This window comes from Falco naumanni, chromosome 12 (assembly GCF_017639655.2).
Source record: "Falco naumanni isolate bFalNau1 chromosome 12, bFalNau1.pat, whole genome shotgun sequence".
Classification (NCBI taxonomy): Eukaryota; Metazoa; Chordata; class Aves; order Falconiformes; family Falconidae; genus Falco; species Falco naumanni.
Window position 1 is genome coordinate 286,746 of NC_054065.1, and position 19,837 is coordinate 306,582.

At 42.7% G+C, this 19,837-nt stretch overlaps 1 protein-coding gene across 9 annotated transcripts in view; it reads right to left on the bottom strand.

Moving 5' to 3' along the window:
* RIN2 (Ras and Rab interactor 2) overlaps positions 1-19,837 on the bottom strand; it is an 85,052-nt gene that overhangs the window by 41,434 nt on the left and 23,781 nt on the right. For 6 of the 9 annotated variants that reach the window (XM_040612237.1, XM_040612235.1, XM_040612236.1 and 3 more), the window contains exons 2-3: positions 13,996-14,088; positions 194-288 (exon numbers count right to left, since the gene is read on the bottom strand). In XM_040612237.1, coding sequence (XP_040468171.1) covers positions 194-288; positions 13,996-14,052 — 152 coding nt within the window. In that variant the 5' untranslated portion in view covers positions 14,053-14,088. Of the gene's footprint in view, positions 1-193; positions 291-13,995; positions 14,089-19,837 lie in introns of those variants that run through there. The other 3 variants (XM_040612241.1, XM_040612239.1, XM_040612240.1) reach the window with 3 other exon arrangements.

Here is a 19,837-nt window from a genome sequence, read left to right on the forward strand (position 1 = left end):
ACAGAACAACTGAATCTCTAGGAACTCTTCCTGCACAAAGGCAAATTCCTTTAATCAAAAGCAAGATTATCCACACGCTTATGCTGCTAGGATGAAAAATGCTAGGACATAAGCTACTCAAGAAGAATGCACAAGGATAACATTCCTGTCACAGTACACTTCCAGTAACTATGAAAATAAACATTTTAATCACCTTCGCAAATCAGCAGATTTTTCTTCCACTGTGAGATCTGTCTGTACCATCTCCTGTTTCAGTTCTCCGATTTCTGATGCAATTGTGTCAATGAGCTAGAAAGGAACAAAAACAGTATGACATCAAGTGAGTGGAAGAGGCATGGAAAAGAAGTCTGGGCAAGTTAGCACCAGAGATTACAAACTTTTTGGTTTTGGCTTGGTTGTTTTTTAAATCGCATCCTATTTGGACTTCCCCTTGCAAAGGAAAAAGTAAGGGTTGCGGCCACTTAAAATCATTCTCAGAGGAAGAATAATTCCTGGTTTATGCCAGTACAAAACCTTCCAGGTTGGCTAGCTTTTTTATTTAAATATATTAAATCTGCAGCCTCAACATATTGTACAACAGCTTAGAGCAGGGGGCCTCAACTTTTTGAACAGAGGGCCGGCGTGCGGATGAAGTAGCAGGACATCATCTGCGGCTGCTTGGCTTCCCCCCCCAACACCCAGCGGGGGGGGGGCAGGGGGGTTCTATAAATACTGAGGGCCCGATTGAGGACCCTGGGGGGCCATAGTTTGAGGACCCCTGGCTTAGAAGAACTAAATGATTTGATTGTTTGTAGCATTCACTTTCTCAAAAATATAATTAGAAGAGTTCCATCTGCAAGAGTTGTTTCAGAAGGGACACTAAGCCAGCATTACAATATTGTGGAGGATGAAAAGTAACAAGGCAAGAAAGAAATGGGTGGCTGCTTTTCACGACTGCACTTGAACAGACTGATTCAAGTAAAAGAGAACTGCCTTGTAACACTTCAGCTAAGGTGGAACACAATCCTCATTCTGGATACGAGGGCAAGAACTCATTTTAAAGTGGGTGAGATCAGCACCAGGGCTGTATCCCAAGTAGTACAGCATTTTCTAACCAGAAGTCTGGAAGACATTTTGCTGAGCAAAAACCAAGTATAAAGTTTGCAAGACACACCACCTTGGGCATTCTTTGCTGCAACTGCATCCAGTTTGCTTGACATAACATGCCACAACAGTATATAAACCCCGGCAGCATTCCCTCTCTGCTGCCCTTAGTGAAACCTAATGAAAAGGTTTGCAGCGAGGCCATCTCCACTACCACCACCACTGCATCTTGGAGCAAGCAAACAAAAATCTTGGCAGATGAAGAAAAGACCGCTTTCCAGTCCAAGTTCAAACAGTCTCCAGTTGCCCGGAAGACATGACCCTGAGTCCCACTCGCATTGCGCAGCTGAGTACAGCAGCCATCTCAAAGAACTGCAGGCAACATTTCCCTATGCTGTTTTATCAGCATTCCTCTACCTCAGACACTCACACACTCCTTTGCTATGCAGCATTATCCTGATCAATTCAAAAGAAGTTTCAATCTCCGTTTACAACAGGCCAACTCCACCAAGTATATCTTAAGGGAGAAGCAGTTACAATGTGCTGCGTTCATCCCATAGGCTCCTTTCTGCCAAGGACATTCCTTCTTTCCGCCCCAGCCGTACTGTACGACTGGCATTACAGTTTACAAAGATCTTCCTCCTGCTGACCCTCAAACAGCCCCTGAGTCACTGCAGGAAGACGTGAGCAATGCCTTCCTGACCATGAGAAAGAGCAGCAGGAAGAACCCGCGCCATCCTGGCCAAGCAGCCTCACAGCTTACCACAGCACTCAGGACCCCCATGGAACCGCACCTCTGAGAAAAAGCCACTGAGCACCTTGCTAGGCACAGGTAAATTCGCTCCTCCTTTTGCATATGGGGTGAAGCCACAGCCCCCACGTTTGCTTTACACAGTGAAAATAGCAAGTGCCACTGCTGTCAGCTGAGCCTCACTAGAAAGCCAGCACAGTCACCAGGCAGGTCTGACACAGGTCACAGGCAGCAGCATCGCCTGCAGGGGAAGCTCTAAGCTAAGGGAGTGCGAAGCAGTGCCAGGCTCTAGCCAGTATGCGGCCAACTGCATCGTACAGATCAGACTGCGTTGGTTTTTCTCTTTGAAAGCCTCTACCCGTTAGTATTATCATCCTTTATGGATTTATTCTTGTAATCCTCTGGAAAAAAAACACAACTGCAATGCTTACTGACCTGATGGAGGGGGAGTGTCATGCTATGGTGTACTGGCACCTAGCAGGGAGGTTCCACTTCTGCCCTCGGACTGGCTTGGCTGTTCATCTAGCCCTGTTAGCTGGTTCAGCTCCCTAAAAGGTTGGAAAACTTTTTCTCTTCATATTTTGGTTAGTTTTCTGCCGGTTTAGTGACCTGGACCTAAGCTCTGAGGGGGTCAGACAAGCTCCAGAGCAGACACCAGGAAAACAGAGGACAGCACCAGGCTGGGAGTACAGCTGCCTCTGCCAGCAAACCAGTAGATCCCGGCAGCCCCAATGTGAAACTATGCCTGGTTGCTCAGCCGCCCCAGCAAACAGCCCAGGGTTTTTGTTGTTTGTGCTGACCTTGGAACAGAGAACCTGTGCCTAATAATTTAGGCACCCCAAACCAGCCACCTAGAACTCTGCAATCTGACCAGGAACTTCTGGAATTCAGATCACTTGGGTCTTCCAGCCATCTGCTCAGTAGCAGGAAACAGGCTTTTGGGCTGATGCTTACTAATAAAAAAAAAAAAAACAACAAAAAAAACCCCAGAACTGCCAGACTCCACAGGGAATAAAAAGCTGCACAGCCCTATCTTGCACTGTATTCAGAGCAGGTGTCTGCATGTGACCATCTAAGAAACAACTCCAAGGATATTTAAATAAAATCTTTTCCTTTTTAAAGTAACACCTGACGTTATGACAAGCCATGCCAAGGTTTCAAGTCAACCATTAAAAGAATGAAATTTAAATAAATTTTTTAGTCATGTGGATTCGTGTTTGGGTTTTAAAGAAAAAGAAAGCAGTTACCTATGGAAAGTCTCTGGCTACAAACCCAAACTACAGCTCATGTACTTAGCGAATTTTTTTTAACAGCAATCCTTCTGTACCTGTAAAGGGGGGCAGGGGGGTAGAGAAGGGGCAGAGGGAGACAGGTCCACTAATTCGATTCAATAGTCAATTCAAAACAGAGAAGCTGACAAGTGTAAAAAGACAGAAAAATTGTATTTCTCTTTCAAGCTGTGACTAAGTAGTAGAAATGGGAAGGTCAGCTCCATTAGGCCTAAATCTCTAATGAGCAACCTATCGCAGTCTCTAGATATAATAATCACTTTTAAACCATTCAGTTTCAAATATGAATGTGCCTTCTTAAAGTTAGTTCTAAATAACTACTGGCATTCTAAAATACTGACAGAATGGATTTCTTGTTATTTGTATCAAGATGTCAAAATGCAAGTCAAAAAACGCTAATAAATGTATGTTCAGAAAGAAAAAGGTAATTTGCTATTTGTTTTTAAAAAGGAGTGTGACAAGTATATGGAAAACACAGAGCATACCTTCGGTGAGCAAAATCCATTCCCAGTTTAATTCCAGCCTATTACTTACGTTAGGATTTCCTCTTGCTGGATTAAAATCACATTTCCTAACTGATGGCACGTCACAGTGAACACACAGCCAAAGGGCTTTCTTCACCAAGAAGTTCCAGTGTCAAAACAGAAGGAAAAAATACTCAGTTTTAAGTACCTGCTAAATTTCCCCAGTCTTCATCCATTATTAGGTTTGCTAAATCCAACGAGATTGTCAAACACAACCATACATGTCATTATTGCCAAGTAAGATATACTCTGCTGACACAGGTCTTGCTAAGTCTCTACAGCTTTTGCAGCCTTCTTATCCTTATCTGCAGCACTGCATCCAGCTCGGGGCCCCCATCATCAGGGGGACATGGACCTGGTGGAGTGAGCCCAGAGGAGGCCATGAGGGTGACCAGAGGGCTGGAGCCCCTCTCCTGTAGGACAGGCTGAGGGAGCTGGGGCTGTTCAGCCTGGGGCAGAGAAGGCTTCGGGGAGACCTGGGAGCAGCTCCCGGTGCCTAAAGGGGGCTGCAGGACAGCTGGAGAGGGGCTTCTTACAAGGGCATGTAGCGACAGGGCAAGGGGGAACGGCTTCAGCCTGAAAGACGGGAGATTCGGGTTAGATGTTGGGAAGAAATTCCTCACGGAGAGGGTGGCGAGGCACTGGCACAGGCTGCGTGGAGAGGCTGTGGGTGCCCCATCCCTGGGTGTTCAAGGCCAGGCTGGATGGGGTGTGGAGCAACCTGGGCTGGTGGAAGGTGTCCCTGCCCGTGGAGGGGGTTGGAATGAAGCGGTCTTCAAGGCCCCTTCCAACCCAAACCATTCTGTGATCCTTTCTCATTCTGCCGACACTTTTGATTTCTGTTCCTTAAAACAGTGTGTAATTGCTCAGCGCAGTAACCTGTTCACTTTTTTTACTCCCTTATCCTTCACATCTTTACCTACGTATCTTGGCACACATCTCACCACCTCCCTGCCCCTTAGCCCCTTTTTCAAGTCTGCAAACACCAGACTTACAAATTTTAATTGACTTCACTGTGAGAGTGTGAAGTTTTTCAAGCACCAAATAGTCATGAATATGAGCAATTTAGGCAACTGTGAATATGTTATGGCTTCCTGTCACAGGTTGCCTGGAGCCATCTCAGAAGGAAGGCACTGGCTGGCTACCAGCACACCTGTCAGCACCTGGAGCATTATTATAGATGGCAACGGATTCACAATGATCTACAACTACATTTGATTGTTAAAAATATGAATTCACGATGGAAACCGCTACCTGAAGCTCTACATATTATTAAACACTATTCAGGGATTTAGTCTGATAATGAAACAGATCTATTGCAGGTGAGAGGTCTGCCGCCTGCAATATTGAGTAGTCGGCAAAACAGCCTTTTCACTGAATTACCAGTGTAACTCTACTCCAGTGCTACATGCACTGCCTCATCACGCCCCACCACCCTCCCCACCTGCTCTGCCACTGCAGGGGCTGCCGGGGGCATCGCAAAGGGCCCTGGGAGGACCTGAAACCAGAGGAACACCACCCTGCCCACCCCCCCCAGCTCCTTCCACTGCAGGGAGCACAGAAAAACCTCAGGCCAATCACGCAAGCACCTAAATGACAGTCAATTCCAGAATAATCAGGCTGGGACTGGCCACCTATTACTTTTCAAGGGACTAACATCAAACCACTGAAAGCGATTGTCGGTTCTGCCTGGCAAAGAGATGTTTCAGCAGTCTGCCTTCCAGCGTCAGCCGTTTGCTTGAGATTCAAGCAGAGCAGGAGACACACTGCCTGGCAGTCCCTGCCTTCTCCAAAGGGATCAACCGCCCATGCAGGGAAGCTGATCAGGAGCAAGGGGAGGGCAAGCCCGTGCTCCACCCGGCTCCTGGCCTCTGCCTGGCGGTCAGGGCCCTGGAGCTGTGCCCGAGGTGCCACAGGAGCAGGTGCAGGGGCAGCCCAGCGCTTGCCGCACACCCACCTCAGCAGTGCCTGGTGCCTTCAAGCGCAGTAACTCACAGGAGCTGTACAGATGGCAAGGGGAAGATTTTGGCAGCTGCTCAGAGGCGCGAGGCACCAGGTATCACAAGAAGTGGTGTGGGAAGCACGTGCCGCTTCTTCAAAGACAGAAAGGGGAAACTGGAAGTGGAGCAATCCTCTCTTACATGTGCAGCTGCTTTTGAGTCATAAGCTGCCAGCATTGCAGCCCACACTTCTATCTCTACAAAACTTTCTACACCAGCAACTGTATGAAACCTAAGCTGCTGCTCCCCACGAGCCAGCTGCTAGATGCAAGGACAGGATGAATCAGCTCTGTGTAGCTCCTCTTCCCAGGCAAACACCACCTCAGTCTTTACTCCCACAAGACCAACTGTGGCCATAAAGAACCATCACAGCAGTGAGTGAGCCCTGTTCTCCGACACATCTAGAAGAGTAACTGGCTCACAGGGCAGCAGTTTATACAACAAGAAGAGTTTTTTGGCATCTTTCCCTGAAAATTACACAATGCAAGGAGCTCTCCACAGAAGCATCCATGAGCTGTCAGTACCTCAACACCTGCTTGCTGTGTTGCTATCTGGTCGTTAACTGGCTTAACTGTGTTAACTAGCTTTGACCAAAGTTAAAAAAGAAAAAAAAAGGAAAAGAAAAAACCCCGACAACAACTAAAACATACTCATTGAACAACTCCCTCCCAGAAAACAAAATCTCTGGGCACTACAGCAAAGAATTCTAACCCAACTGGTACTAACAGCACAGTAACACGCTCACAAATTCAGGCTGTCACTCCACACTTCATTTCTTATATCAGTTTGACCCCAGAAGATAGCATGGATCTACAATGCAAAGGAGTTGAAGTACTGTATACACTGTATACCTTCCTACACTGCAGTTCCTTGGTTATTCTTTTGTTTACTTGTACCTAAAAACTAACCATGGCAGCGTGTTTTCTGATGCTTTCCAATATCCAATTTATCTTTGGCAGCCGTACAAAATTAACTACAAGAAACTTCCATGCTCAGCCACTTTAACACAACTGCTTTTTACATTTTTGCCTGGGAAGGGTACTTGTTTATGTAAGATTAAAGGTCTTGAAAACAAATATTTCAAAAGTTGTTTTTTTTTTAACATTTTAAAACAGAATAGCATAAGGCAAGTGCTGCAAGAAAGTTTTACCTTGAAGACATTGTAATCTTAACACTTCTTAATTTGTGTGTCTGCCTTGAAGAGATCTTGTCAGAAACTGTCGTTCCTGAAAGGAATTTTCCTGTGTTTAGCAATTTTATTTTTTTCTTTTTCTAATGAAAACTTATAATGGCATGTTTCAAGCAGTCTTATGCTCACATTCTCTTCTACAGGCTACAGGCCAAGTTTCTTGGGTGTGCTACATATGCCCCATAACAGAAGGCAGTCTTTTCCTTAGTCTATGAAAAGTCAGAACAACCTGGACAAGGAAACTAGGTCAAGAGCCTAGCATCAAACCTGAACCTGGCTTACAGAGTCCCCCAGGATGCAACACACTCCACCATCAAACTACGACTCATCAGCTACCAGGAGCTATTGCACCTGAACTAAAGCATTTATCTGTAGTAATTAAAACCTCTTTTTTTTTAAAATAAATTGCCAATATTTTCTGCAAACAACTAATTTTCCTTAAAATCTTCTTAATGTGAAAAGAAGTTACTCTTCTCCTGATTTAAAAAGTCTTTTGGAGTTGCATCAATCAGGTATGTCTTGCATTTAACTGACACACACTGTCACAAAAGCACCTGACAAATAATTTTCTATCAAATAACATAAGGCGTACTCATGATTTTATGATATAATTTCCAAAGTCTTTAGAATCAGTGACATTTCTGGTCATTACACAGTGCATGTGATGTCTGTATGATTAGCATTATACAAGATGAGCTGTTAATAATATGTTTCCACAAAATGCAGGAAGGATCCTGGGTGTGTACTATATTAGATCCAACCCTAGAAAACAAGCAGCAGCGCAAGGCTGCCGCCTTCTTACCAGAGGGCTCAGAATATTTGAATTCTTTGAACAGATTTCTCTATTTGCAAAGAGTGTCATTCCTTTTTTGCTGGAGATAATGGGAAAATTCACTCATTGGTTTCAACAGACTTGAAATCAAGATGGTAATCGGCAGCTTCCAAAGGAAAATACAACTGAAGCAGATGGATATATTTGTCAGAAGACAATTATTAGTGTATTAGTGCTATTAGTGTAAAGCAACATACATGAACCCCAAGACTTAAGAAGCAACCTGAAGATATCTGTCACAGATTATTAGGACTATGAAATATATATTATCCTGCTATGCTACAGAAAGATGTTTATGTGAAAATAAACTTATTTCAAAGTATGACATATCTCAGGAGGTGGATTATTTAACATTAAAAAAATCCCAAATCAAAAGCAGACCTTATATAACATAAGCCACTTTTGTGTCTAATATGTTTCCTTTGAAGTTTATGTCTAATAAAGCACTGTTCTCTAAGTTTAAATGAAATTAAAATATAAGCACTCTAAACCCAAATAATAGTTGTGACTCTGCATGAATTCACATAGCAGCCCAGTATAGCATTACCTAACCAAACCTATCCCAAACATTAGATTGCCACAAATACCCATGTAATAACTATTTACATTCCTAAAATCCATGAATGAAAAAATGCAAACATCTCAAACCACAATGTTTCCTTTCACAATGTGTCATGCTATGCTTATTGTCAACTGATTCTTTGTTCAACAAGACTGATCTCAGCTTCCAGAATCTGGCCAGGCAGGGGTGACAATGTAAGTCCTACAGACTAACCACAAACTCCTCAGCTCTCCAGCACTCTCTCACCAGCATACATATATTCCATCTTTATGTTTTACATCTCTCAGGATGTCATGAACAGCAAAAATCAAAGCAAGTGTGTTCACCAGAAGCAACACAATCCCAAGGCGCTACAGTCACCCCTCTGAAGCTGCTCTGCCTACACGTGCATCACTGCTGTGCATTAGGGAAAGGACATGCCCAGGGCCAGGCACAGCCTGGTGCCTCTGTCAGAAGCCCAGCATAGCTACAGGTCTGCTTACTCATTCAACTCATGAAGAGTTTCCCAGTCCCAAGAGGAAGACAGATGGGTTTGACTTGAAGTGTGTTTCAGGATATTTTTAGGAAAAAAAAAAAAAAAATCACTCATCCATAGCTGCATGACAACTGAATTCCTGTTTTCTGTGTTAAAATGTAAATAAGCTTGTACAGGGAATTAACAAAGCTGCCATCTTTCTGAGACCAGAAGTCAGCCAAGGTGACCACTGCAGAACATTTCCAAGCCCCGAGATTTAAAACAGCTAAAGAGGAAAAGGTAAGATCAGTGCTTCTAATCTGGTAAGGGAACACAGGCTGAAGACACCAAGGATCAGTATCAGACTGGACAAATGAGCCTCAGCACTTACCACCCCACCTTCCTGTCAGCATCTCATTTTTCATTCTTTCTGGAGACCTGCATCCTTTTTGGTGTCACTTCTTTTTCCTTCCTGTTTTGATAAGCAGAGCATAGTTGCCCTCAAAGAGCACCCTGTGTGACGAGGTGGTGAAGTGCCAGATGCAAGCCAAACTAGGAATGCTATTTCTGGACTTGTCCAAACGTCTGAATACAATCTAATATTTTGATACATGGTTGCAATTTCTGGTTATTTTGCACAGTGAACTATCAATTCTCAAGACCACTAACATTATTCAGTGTCTTGTTCATTAGCAAGGAACAGAATTTTACCTGATGTTTGATTTTGGGATGGAAAAGCTTTATTGCTGTAAAAATCTCTGATGCTAGTTTCAATAAAGACTGGAACATTTTGGTGAGGAAGATGGTTCAGTAAAAAGGATGCTTCTCAGAGACATGTATTTGGTAACCACAGACTCCATCTGTAACCACTGGCAAGCTATTCAGCCTCAGAATTACCCAAGCCTAACTTCATCTTTGCTTCATTTTTACTGCTTGCTGGCTCTGAGCCTTCATCAATTGCAAGGTGTGAAGACTCCGCAGAATTTAGCCTATAAAACTACAGGCCTGTGCTCTTTGTAAAAAGTGGACAATACAGTTTTCCTGCTGTACTAACAGTCAAAAGAATGAACATGAGAAAACTAAGATGGTTAGAAGATACAGCAATGGGAACTGTTTATGAACCAGAAAGAAAAGTTGAAATTTCCCACTGGTATCTGTCAATGAATTTTCTCATAAATGTTTCTGAGAACAGTAAGATATTCATTATGAGGACTTAAGTGCCCTGAGAAACTGCATGCCAGCATGCCAAAGGTTTCTTGGGCAACTGTAAAGTAACAAGCATAATACCAGAGCCATATACAGAAGTACACAGTGTGCATCTGGGAGAGCGTTCTGACAGGTCAGCATGGGTAAGAGGCTGTATCTTAATTACTAGGTCTCTTAAACACAGACAAGGCAAATTAAAATAATGTAAACTGAAAAGATCTGATGAGCCAAATGTTTTCTTTGCTCACTCATCCAGCTGTAGCAAGTGTAACCATTGTTATAATTCTACAAATGTGAAGGAGGGAAAGGAGAAGGCAATTTCACAGCACATGCAAATGTGCATACACAGACACTGGCACAGTGTATGTGCACAGGCTGGGGACACTGCCCACCTGCGGTTTCCAATTCAGCACTTATTTTTTCATTCAATCAGCATTCCAATTCAGAATGGTGGTCCAACGGTGCAACTTCCCAGGGATGGGGAGAGGTCTGAAAAGGTAGCTTTGAGGCATCTTTTATCCCCACTATTCTTCAGGCCATTCCCCTGCCAGACTGTCTTCGGCAAACTTAGGACAACCTTAGTTTCTTAATTGACAATGTTTCTTACGGCTTTAGGAGTCTGGTGTCCTGAAGTTGCTCAGACATACTGCATTCCTAATCATTTTGAGTAACTACAACCATAACATCATAAACAGAAGGTGCACGAAACAGCTATTCCAGCATCTATTCTCCACACAAGAATTACTTACACAGGCAGATACCAAAGGACTGCAGAAAATGACGTAGGCACTTGCTTACAGTCCCACTGACATCACAATTCCTTCAGCACACGCCTAAGTGACAACCTAAAAACATTCCTCATGACCAACACCATTTCTTGCTACGATTTGAATAGATGACCATCCTCGCTATGTGGCTATGGACTGCCAATCAAGGTTAATGTTTGTGCTAATGAGGTATGAGACACAGCAGAAGTGTTCTGCAAAACTGAGAAGCAGTTCCTGTCAGCAGGAGACCTCATTTATTGCTGATCATATGAAGCTCTGAGTGAGCCGAAGAGGAAGGCATGCTGTCACTGCAGTGCTGATCATTCGTTTCCTAACAACTGGCCTTGTAAGACTGCCTTAAGGTGAAGAAAACACACAAGTCACAAAACAAACGTGTTTACATGTCACTATGAACAGTACTATGAAGCTGCAGAGAAACTGGTCCTGCATACTACAGCAGCGCTCATTATAGCTCTCCATGCGCTAAAGGCACCTGCCACCACTTACTTGGTTGCCCTTTGCCTGTACCCTATCATGAGTGTATTTATCATCTGCTAGAACACCCACCCCCTACCCCTTCAAGGGTCAGATTCAGGCAGCAAAAGAAGGGCATTTCTGTCCCAGAGGAAAGGGAAACAGCAACGCTTGAAATGTGCAGCATGGGACCTGTGAGGACAGCAGAGGAGCAGCAGAGCAGGCAGGAGTCAGTAAAGCGGCAGCTGCTTGTCACTACTTAAGAGCTTTGGCTGGTCAATCACATTTGCTGCAATACCAGAAAAATAAAAAGGCAGTATGCTTTTTCTTACTATAAGCTGAGATGTCAGCAAGTATTGGCATCTTTCACTAGAAGAAACTACAGCAGGCGATGACTATTCTAAGGGAAGCTAATTCAGTGCTCAGAAGCATCCGTAAATTTTGCTTGCTCCTTAGAGCAAAGCCTTGTCCAGCAAGACAGCTACTGCGACCCCAGCATTACAGCAAAATCCTAATGCACAACAGACAAGTTCAACTCTTGTATTGAACCCTGATCCCAAGCTGGTCCATGTGACAGTTCACTCTGTTCCTCACATCACGAAAAATACATGTATCTTCCTGACCAGTGGTAGGACCAGAATTTGGTAGGTCAGCATATTTTCAATACAGTAGCACTGCCTGGACACTACTGTCCCTGTCCTGCTTTCTAGAAGTATATAGTGTCCACAGCTGTACTCACACAGTGCACACGAAGACTTTGTTAACTACATTTCATATCAACTAGTTCTTTTCTCTGGAAGAAAATGTTAAGTACCACCTGCCCTACAATAAACACTGCCTCCAGACCCCCTCCATTACATATAAATATACAGTTAGTAGGATTTGGTTGTCTTTTGAAAACCATGCTGGTAACTCCTACTGCACCTCCACTTTTTGTCATGCCAACCTGAAAGATGACTGTTCTCCAAAATCTCTGCACTGCTTAAAGTCTCTCTCTGTCACATAAAAAATACCAAAACACATCCCCACGTTCCCCTAGAAAATAGTAAGCTCACTGCAGCCCCTAAAGCCTTAAGAAAACCTCATTTGGAACAGGAGGTGGAAGAGAGGACATGGTGATCCATGCTTGGTTTTGCAGTGCATGGCCAAACTAACTTACTACTGCTGAGCAAATCTGGAGCCGATCATGCAAGTTAACACTGCAGGAAATACTGGGAAAAAGCAAAATTAAGTCATCAGGTTCAATCCTTGACATAAGAACCTGGACACAGAAGTGATTTATAACTGTGTAGAAGTGAAAATGATCACAGAAGACGCACAAAATCTAATAACTGCAGGCAGCCAATCTGAAGTACATCCTTTCTTGTGCAGTTCGTCAAGGTTCCATTTTCCAGCTGTAATAAGGTTAGTGGGGCAGAAAAAAATAATAAAAATCAGGTGTTCACACCCAGGGAATAAAGCATTTCTAAAGAGTTCCAGGGAATATTTGAAGGTGCTTCAACCTCCCTGCAGCTCTGAGTACCACCTCAAGCCTGGAGAGGCCTCCACCCGTGCCTGTGCTCCCAGGTGCTTCCCATAGGCACAAGGAGAGCACATGTTGCATCCTGCCTTCCCGGCCCTTTTCGTGCATTGCCATGCATCAGCTCTATTCTGTGATGGAATCGAACTGGTATAAGACAGAAGAGCTCTCACCTGAAACTTATTTCTCAATGGAACATACTGTATTAGGTGTTCTGTAAGCCACACGGCATCTCAAAACAGGCACCATAACACAAATACTAAACTTAATTATTTCTGTTTTCTCTCTACAAGCACGCCCATGCCAGACAGAACCAGTAGCTTTCTGTGCCTGTATCATCCAGGAGACTGGGCTGAGTATCTCAAAGGAGAAAGCGCTAGACTCCTTTAAGGTATGTAGTCACCCGAAGATGCAGACATCTGCCTTTCTGGATTTTTAAGAGTATGGCAGTGAGCTAAGGACCAGCTTCTTGTGTATTTCAAACAAGATGCACTTAGACTTTAAAAAAAGAAAACAAACAAAACCCAAAAGAAAAGCAAAACAAAATCAACAAAGTAAAAACACCAAAACACAAAAAGGACTGAAAGACACATTGAGAATACAAATATAGGAGTTTTGTGAGTGTTCAGATTACAAACAAACAAGGAGCCCTGTCGCAGCACTCTCCAAACCAGCCAGCTGCAACAAGGTCTTTTACCACCACATACCAACATACTCTTCATGCCAGTCCCTCTGCTGCCTTCTCCTGTCTCTCCTCCCCCCGGGCACGCTCTCCCTCTTCTCTCTGCTGCTCCCTCTTCCTTGGCTGTCCAACCCCTTAACAGAACCAGCCACAGCTGCACCTTGTCTACATCAGCCAACCCACTGCCCCTGAAGCCAGCCCACAGCTGTACATTATCAAGATTAATTAACCCAGCTTCATTCCTCTACAAAGCCCCTGCCAAATCTTCTTAAAATAGGCAAGGAATAAAAAACAATTTTCAACCCAGTAAGGGAAAACATAGACCTGTACTGCAACTTTAAATTACATAAATCCAGTATATGAAAGATCTAATAATCTTATGCCTATGCATAATAAAGCTTATGTTCTCAGCATTAGCGGCAAAGAAAGTCACAAGCTGTTTTACACCAAATACTCTATTCCACGTATAGGAAAACAATATACACATGAAATAACTGGGTGGCAATCTAACCACAAATACCACCTGTAAAAAAAGAGATGCTCAGTGAAACACTTCCCATTTTACAGAAAAGATTTGCTACATAACATGGACTGTACTGCACATTCCGCAGCACTCATTTCACATAAAACGTGCTCTATGTCCTGTATAAATATCCCATTTACCTTAAAGAAGCTTCCTCTTTTGTCCAGACAATGGGCTTTCATTGTCAAAGATGACATCTTCCCCGGGAAGACTCCACTGTGTGCCTTGAACTCCTAGAAGCAGGGACATTTTTTAATGGTTAGTCCAGTCTGTAGGAATTTCCTTTCTAAGTCACAGAAACAGTCACAACAAGACTTATGCCAAAACCCTTTCCGTCAACACCACTGTGCCACTTATTTCTTACCAGAGTCCTGACATACCCCTTCAGTCTATTATTTTTCCATAAATAGCTCCAAAAAGACAGTGCTACTCACAGCACCATGTTTCTCCCTTCTCTTCACAGCTGATCCTGTAGCTGTGAGTAGATTTTAATGTGCTCATTAGAAAAAGAATGCTACAACGTAACAATCGCTTTGTTTGCTTGACCTCAGCCTGAAGTACAAATATAACTAAATGTTAGATGTCACTACAATCAGCTCAAATATTACAGTACTAATGAGGCTGACCAGGAGGGAAAATATTAAAAAAAAAAAAAAAAAAAAAAATCACACAAGAGGGAGAAAATACATTACTATGAATGCAAAAAGCCAATCCCCCAAACCCCCCACAAAAAACCCCAAACAAAAAAACCCCTAAACATTCCCAAAAAAATCCTGCTTGAATTTCCTAAAATGCAATTAAGTCTTCCAAGAGACAAGTCCAAGTGAGAAACTGAAGATGCAGTTAGGAAGAAGTTGTATTTCCCACTCTCAGGTAAACCAAATGAACAGTTTCAAACACCCAGAAGAATATACTACAGCGTAACTAGAAGATATGCACATAATAGGAAATATGATGGAGGCGGTCTGCAGCTGATTAGGTTAGTTCCTCTCAAGTCACAAGGAATTCACACCAGTAATCTGGTGAACAAACTTCTGAACTAAACAGGAGCCAAGTTCCACTGATAAGAAGTCCTAGGATTTTTAACAGTGAGCTTATAATCCCCATGTAAATAGCCTAACTCTTCTCATCACTCATATTTACTGACCACATAGCAGGTAGTTATGTTGGAAGTTCAGTTAACAAGTGAAAACCAAGTTCAATGGCATGGCTGCAGATGGAGCTTGAGCAAAAGAAAGCAGCTGGCACTGAGAATGCCAACAATAAAAAAACCCAATTACATACACACTCTCTCCCTCTCTTCTTCTCCCCTCTAAATGCCTTTTGAGAGGGCATCACAAGGGTAATAAATAGAGCCAAGGAGGAAGGAGAGGCTTAAAAGAAAAAAGGGTTAAATGAAAAGCCTTGGTAAGCACAAGTAGTAAACAAGGGTGAGAGGTAGAAGCAGGAACAAAAACATTTTATCTTGGTTTTAAAGCATAGCAGGAGGTTTTAAATTGTTCACCCTGCTGCCAGGAGTCATACCACATCAGCTCCAGAAAAGGCTACATTTTTCTACTTACAGTCTGGTTAAAAAGCAGCCACGCCAGGAAGCTCGGGAACCAGCCTGTTTTCCAGGCAGTTTGCAGACTTTGAGGGTTTAAGGAAAAACCCTGAATTCTGCATTCTTGTGAAAGCCAAACACTAGAGGACAACCAAGGGAAGACAAAAATCAGTGCTGTGGGGGAAAAAAACCCACCAAACAACAACAAAACCCCCAAACTTTCTTTGTAAATCAGTGTATTTAAAGGAATAAGTTTTTGATGGGGCTCTAAAGCATTGGGATCTGTGTTGCTTTATTTACAGTCTTTCTAAATAACCTGATTGCACCAGTCCTCTAAGTGGCTGAAGTCCAGGGAAGTAGGTATGTTTGCAGGCACCGTTAAATCAGTTGAGCTCCGTGTCCTCATTTGGCGTATGCACAAGGGTACAGAACAGTTGTTCTACTCTGGGGAGCATCAGACATCTTAAAGACTTTTATTATTTGATATTAGCTGTCCTAAACAATCTGAAAGTTGCCATATAACACCAGTTTTTTAATTATAAATATGTTTTCTTTCAATGAATTCTGAAAAAGGAACTTGCACCTGAAAGACTTGAGGTGGATGGAGACCCAATAAACCCAAAAAGAAATTAGAATAAAAATTTAACTTTCCAAGTTGATGCTATCCTCTTAATGGCTACACCAAATTCAATTCTACGGAAAGAACACACAGATTTTAAATGAGTTACATCAGGGGTTCATAAGCAAGTTTACACAGTTGTACATGCATCTCCAGTCTCTAGTTATTAATCACTCAATTGGCAAACAATGACCCCCTCACAGGAAATGTAATGTTTTTAAATATATTGTTTAATTTAACCACAAGGATGCCCGCATGCAATCCTATTATCAAAATGAGACCATGCCACGATTTTTACATTCATCTTTTTACAAAACAGAAGTTTGTAAACATCCACACTCAAACATACAGAACGCAAACGTACAATTTGCCCTTCAAAAAGCAGTATGACTAAAAGTCAGAAGAAAGCCTCAAACAAGACACCAATTATTTTGCTTGTAACAGATTCTGAAGCTCTAAACTTTTCCATAGCTGTTATTATTTATGTAATATTATTGCTGTCTGTATGACCACAACTGTGAGCCTCAGCTGAGCTCAGGTCCTTGCTCGTCTCTGCTCTCCACACGGCCAGTGAATCAATCCACGCTACCCTTGGCGGTTACAGTATAATTTCAAACTCACTCAGGGTAACCTAAATACTATTAGATATTTGATGGGGTTTTAGCATTTCTGATTAAATCAGCACAGTTGGAAACAATGCTGTTCGGAGGGGTTTTTTGCATTTGTTGGGTTTTTCTGGTGCATATGCCATCCAATATGCAAATAGACATTATGATCTGCTGATAAAACCAGATGGCCAGGGCATGGGTAAAACACCCCAAAAGCTAAGGGCGGGCCCCTATGCATGTCCCACCTTGGCACTTGGAGGTACCTCCACACCGTGCACAGAAACTACTGCAAAAACCAAACCTGTTGTCAGGTCTTGTTTCTCCGCATAGCTGTCCACACCTGATGCTTGTTCAGAGCCAAAACAGGCTGACAAACCACTGTTCTGAAGTTGTCTGTGTTGAGTTTGGACAGTGCAAAGCTGTCAGAACCAAAAGCTCTCCTTCCTTTGATTAGGAAGCTGGGCTGAGAAAGACAGCAAAGCATTTTGTTTTCTGTATGTACCTTGCAGACGAGCATCTTCTCCTTCCTCTGTTTTAAGGACTGAGGCAGAGTCTTGGCAGATGTACTTAGACATTGCCTGGGTGACTCCTCAGAGACCCATTTGAAAATGCCATCAAGCTGCAGGAGCCAACTCACTGTATAATTCATGTGAACTTCTGCCTAGCCATCTGGAAGGTAGCCTCTTCCCCGTTTAAGTGGACAGTACTTCACCTACTTCGCAGTTTCCACAGCTCTCCACTCACAAAGGGCAGCAGGTTCTAGACCACTGTCTGCCACCCTGATACGTGGGCGGCTCACTTCCAGCAGCACGAGTCTGTCCTGTACACAGCACCATCTCCCCACAACTCCTCAAACCCCAGACAAAGCTCGTGTGTGTCAAGGACAGAACAGAGTAAGGAAAAGGAATTGTTTGTCTGCTTGGCAAGTTTCTCTGAAATGCAATGCTACTCCGTGGATGCTGACATCCACACAAGCAGTATGTTTCAAAAAAACTGGTGCTTTGCATCTTCTTTCTTCCATTCCCTCCTCCTCCTGGCTTTCATTTACACAGAAACACCAAACCACCATTCAGGTACCTGGATGTAAATGAGGCTTCTGACATCTTCTCAAAATAGCTCCTACTTTCCACCCCCCTCCCCAGCCTGCAATTTTATTTAGCATTTCATATGGTCATATACTTAACTACAGTAGTGCCAATCACTGTCTTCCTGGACTTCTCAGGATCCTTCCCTTTAATCCTCTCATTCCAGTCTTGCTTTTACAAAGCAAAACACCCCGTTTTCTCTAGCTAGAAGTCCCAGCAAAGATGAGACAGTCTGCATTCCTCCCCTGAGCTGGAAAGCAAAGGCCACAGCAATCCGGGGAACTTAAGAATTCCCTGCCCACAATCCTTCTTAACCCACCTCTGCTCCGTTTCCTAAGGAACCGATGCTATACAGCTGCACTGGCTTTCTGCTCCCTAGCTCCTATGATATTCATCTCTTGGTCAACGTAACAAGATCTGACTGAGGAAAAGAGTCTCTCTTTACAGATACTGACAAAAGGATAGATGCAAGACTCCATTAATGCTGTCCCTAAAGGAAGAGATCGGCAGCCTTCCTTCTGCTGGCCAATCAACAGAATCAGAAGAACCCACTTTTTTGTATTTTAAGCATAAATTATCCCACTGAAGAAACCATCTGTCCTCTTTCATCCTCAGTCTGTAAAGACCATGCAACCACTGAGCATAGACGTTCACAGACACTACTTTAGGCAAACAAAAAATGTTTTTACTATTCTGCAGCCAAGGAAGAACAGGAGAAAATACCAGTCCAGGTCTTAAGTATAAACTGGCAAAGGTCAGCTGATGTCAGAAGACTAACACAGATTGATACCTGTCAACGTAGCCCTTAGGCCGTCCACTTTGCCAGTAGCAGAGTACAGTAAAGAGCTGAAATACAGTCACTACGGTCTCATAAAAAGCAATGTATGGAAGCTGCGTAGAGCCTACTAGGTACGTGCTTGAAAACCCATGGAATAGCACCATATTGTAATCAAAATATAATAGCAGTTTATAGCATAAAAGCATTACAATTAATTCAGTGAACTCATTTTATGGTGGGTTAAACTGGAAACTAGACAAAGGAAAGATAAATACATTTTATTTTTTTTAATGTGAAAAAAACCTTAAAATGCAATCCTACGCTTGAAAATATGCTAAGAGATTTATACAGAACTTCAGATTCTCAGCAAATTTAAGCATCCTCATGCATTTCATTTTCCTGCTCTCTAGCACATTTGCACTACCTCATAGAGAGGGTTACGTTCATATCTAACCTACAAAGCTCTGGTTTGTCTAATTATTCTGACCTTATTTGATTCTTGGCAAAATTTAGCTTTTCCTTTTGAAAGTATTTCCTCTGAGAAATTAATTGAAAAGCTACTTCCAGGGACACAGACACTACTAAGCACAGTATCACTTTGAAAGATCTATCAAATAAGAGCCTCAGTCTGAAAACTATCATCGGTGCCAGGCAGAACTCTCAACTCAAACGTTGTATTGTGTTAGCACAGCTGTATCTACAACCGAAAAAGCAAAGGGACGATGCACAAAGGATTCTAACTTCCATCATTCTTCTGGCTGCAGAAAGAATTTACAGTCTTTTTTTTTAGTATTTATTCAAATAATGCAAGGGCACATTACTTGTAGAAAATAAGTAATGCATACAGCAGAAATGAGAAGTCACTCTTCAGTGTCATATTTCTATATTTTATTGTTTTTAATTAAAGCATTTGAAAAAGCTTAGAAATAACAAACATTCCCTCATCAACCTCCTTTTTCTTCAAATGCTGTTTTTACTTTTATCTCTGGTACCTGAACACAAGTTTCTGTGAGCTACCCCCCTGAAGAAAGCGTGGTTGCCACCAGTATGATGTCAGTGAGCAACAGTATTTCTGCTCATAACAAGCTTAAAAAACAAAAAAATTCTTACAAAGATAGACACTCATTACATATGTAGGCAGAAGGGCCATGAAAGACTGTTCACAAACCTTTTCAGGAAACAATACTCTTTTGAAAAACTTAAGAAGGAAGCAGAAATATGTGACTAACTTTTCAAAAACAATGAGGAGATCACAGGTGAACTGTGCTTACTACTCCCCCAATGTGCCTCTTAATGCATCTTGCAAAATCAGAAATGGAATACCATTTAATTTACCACCAGTTACAGAC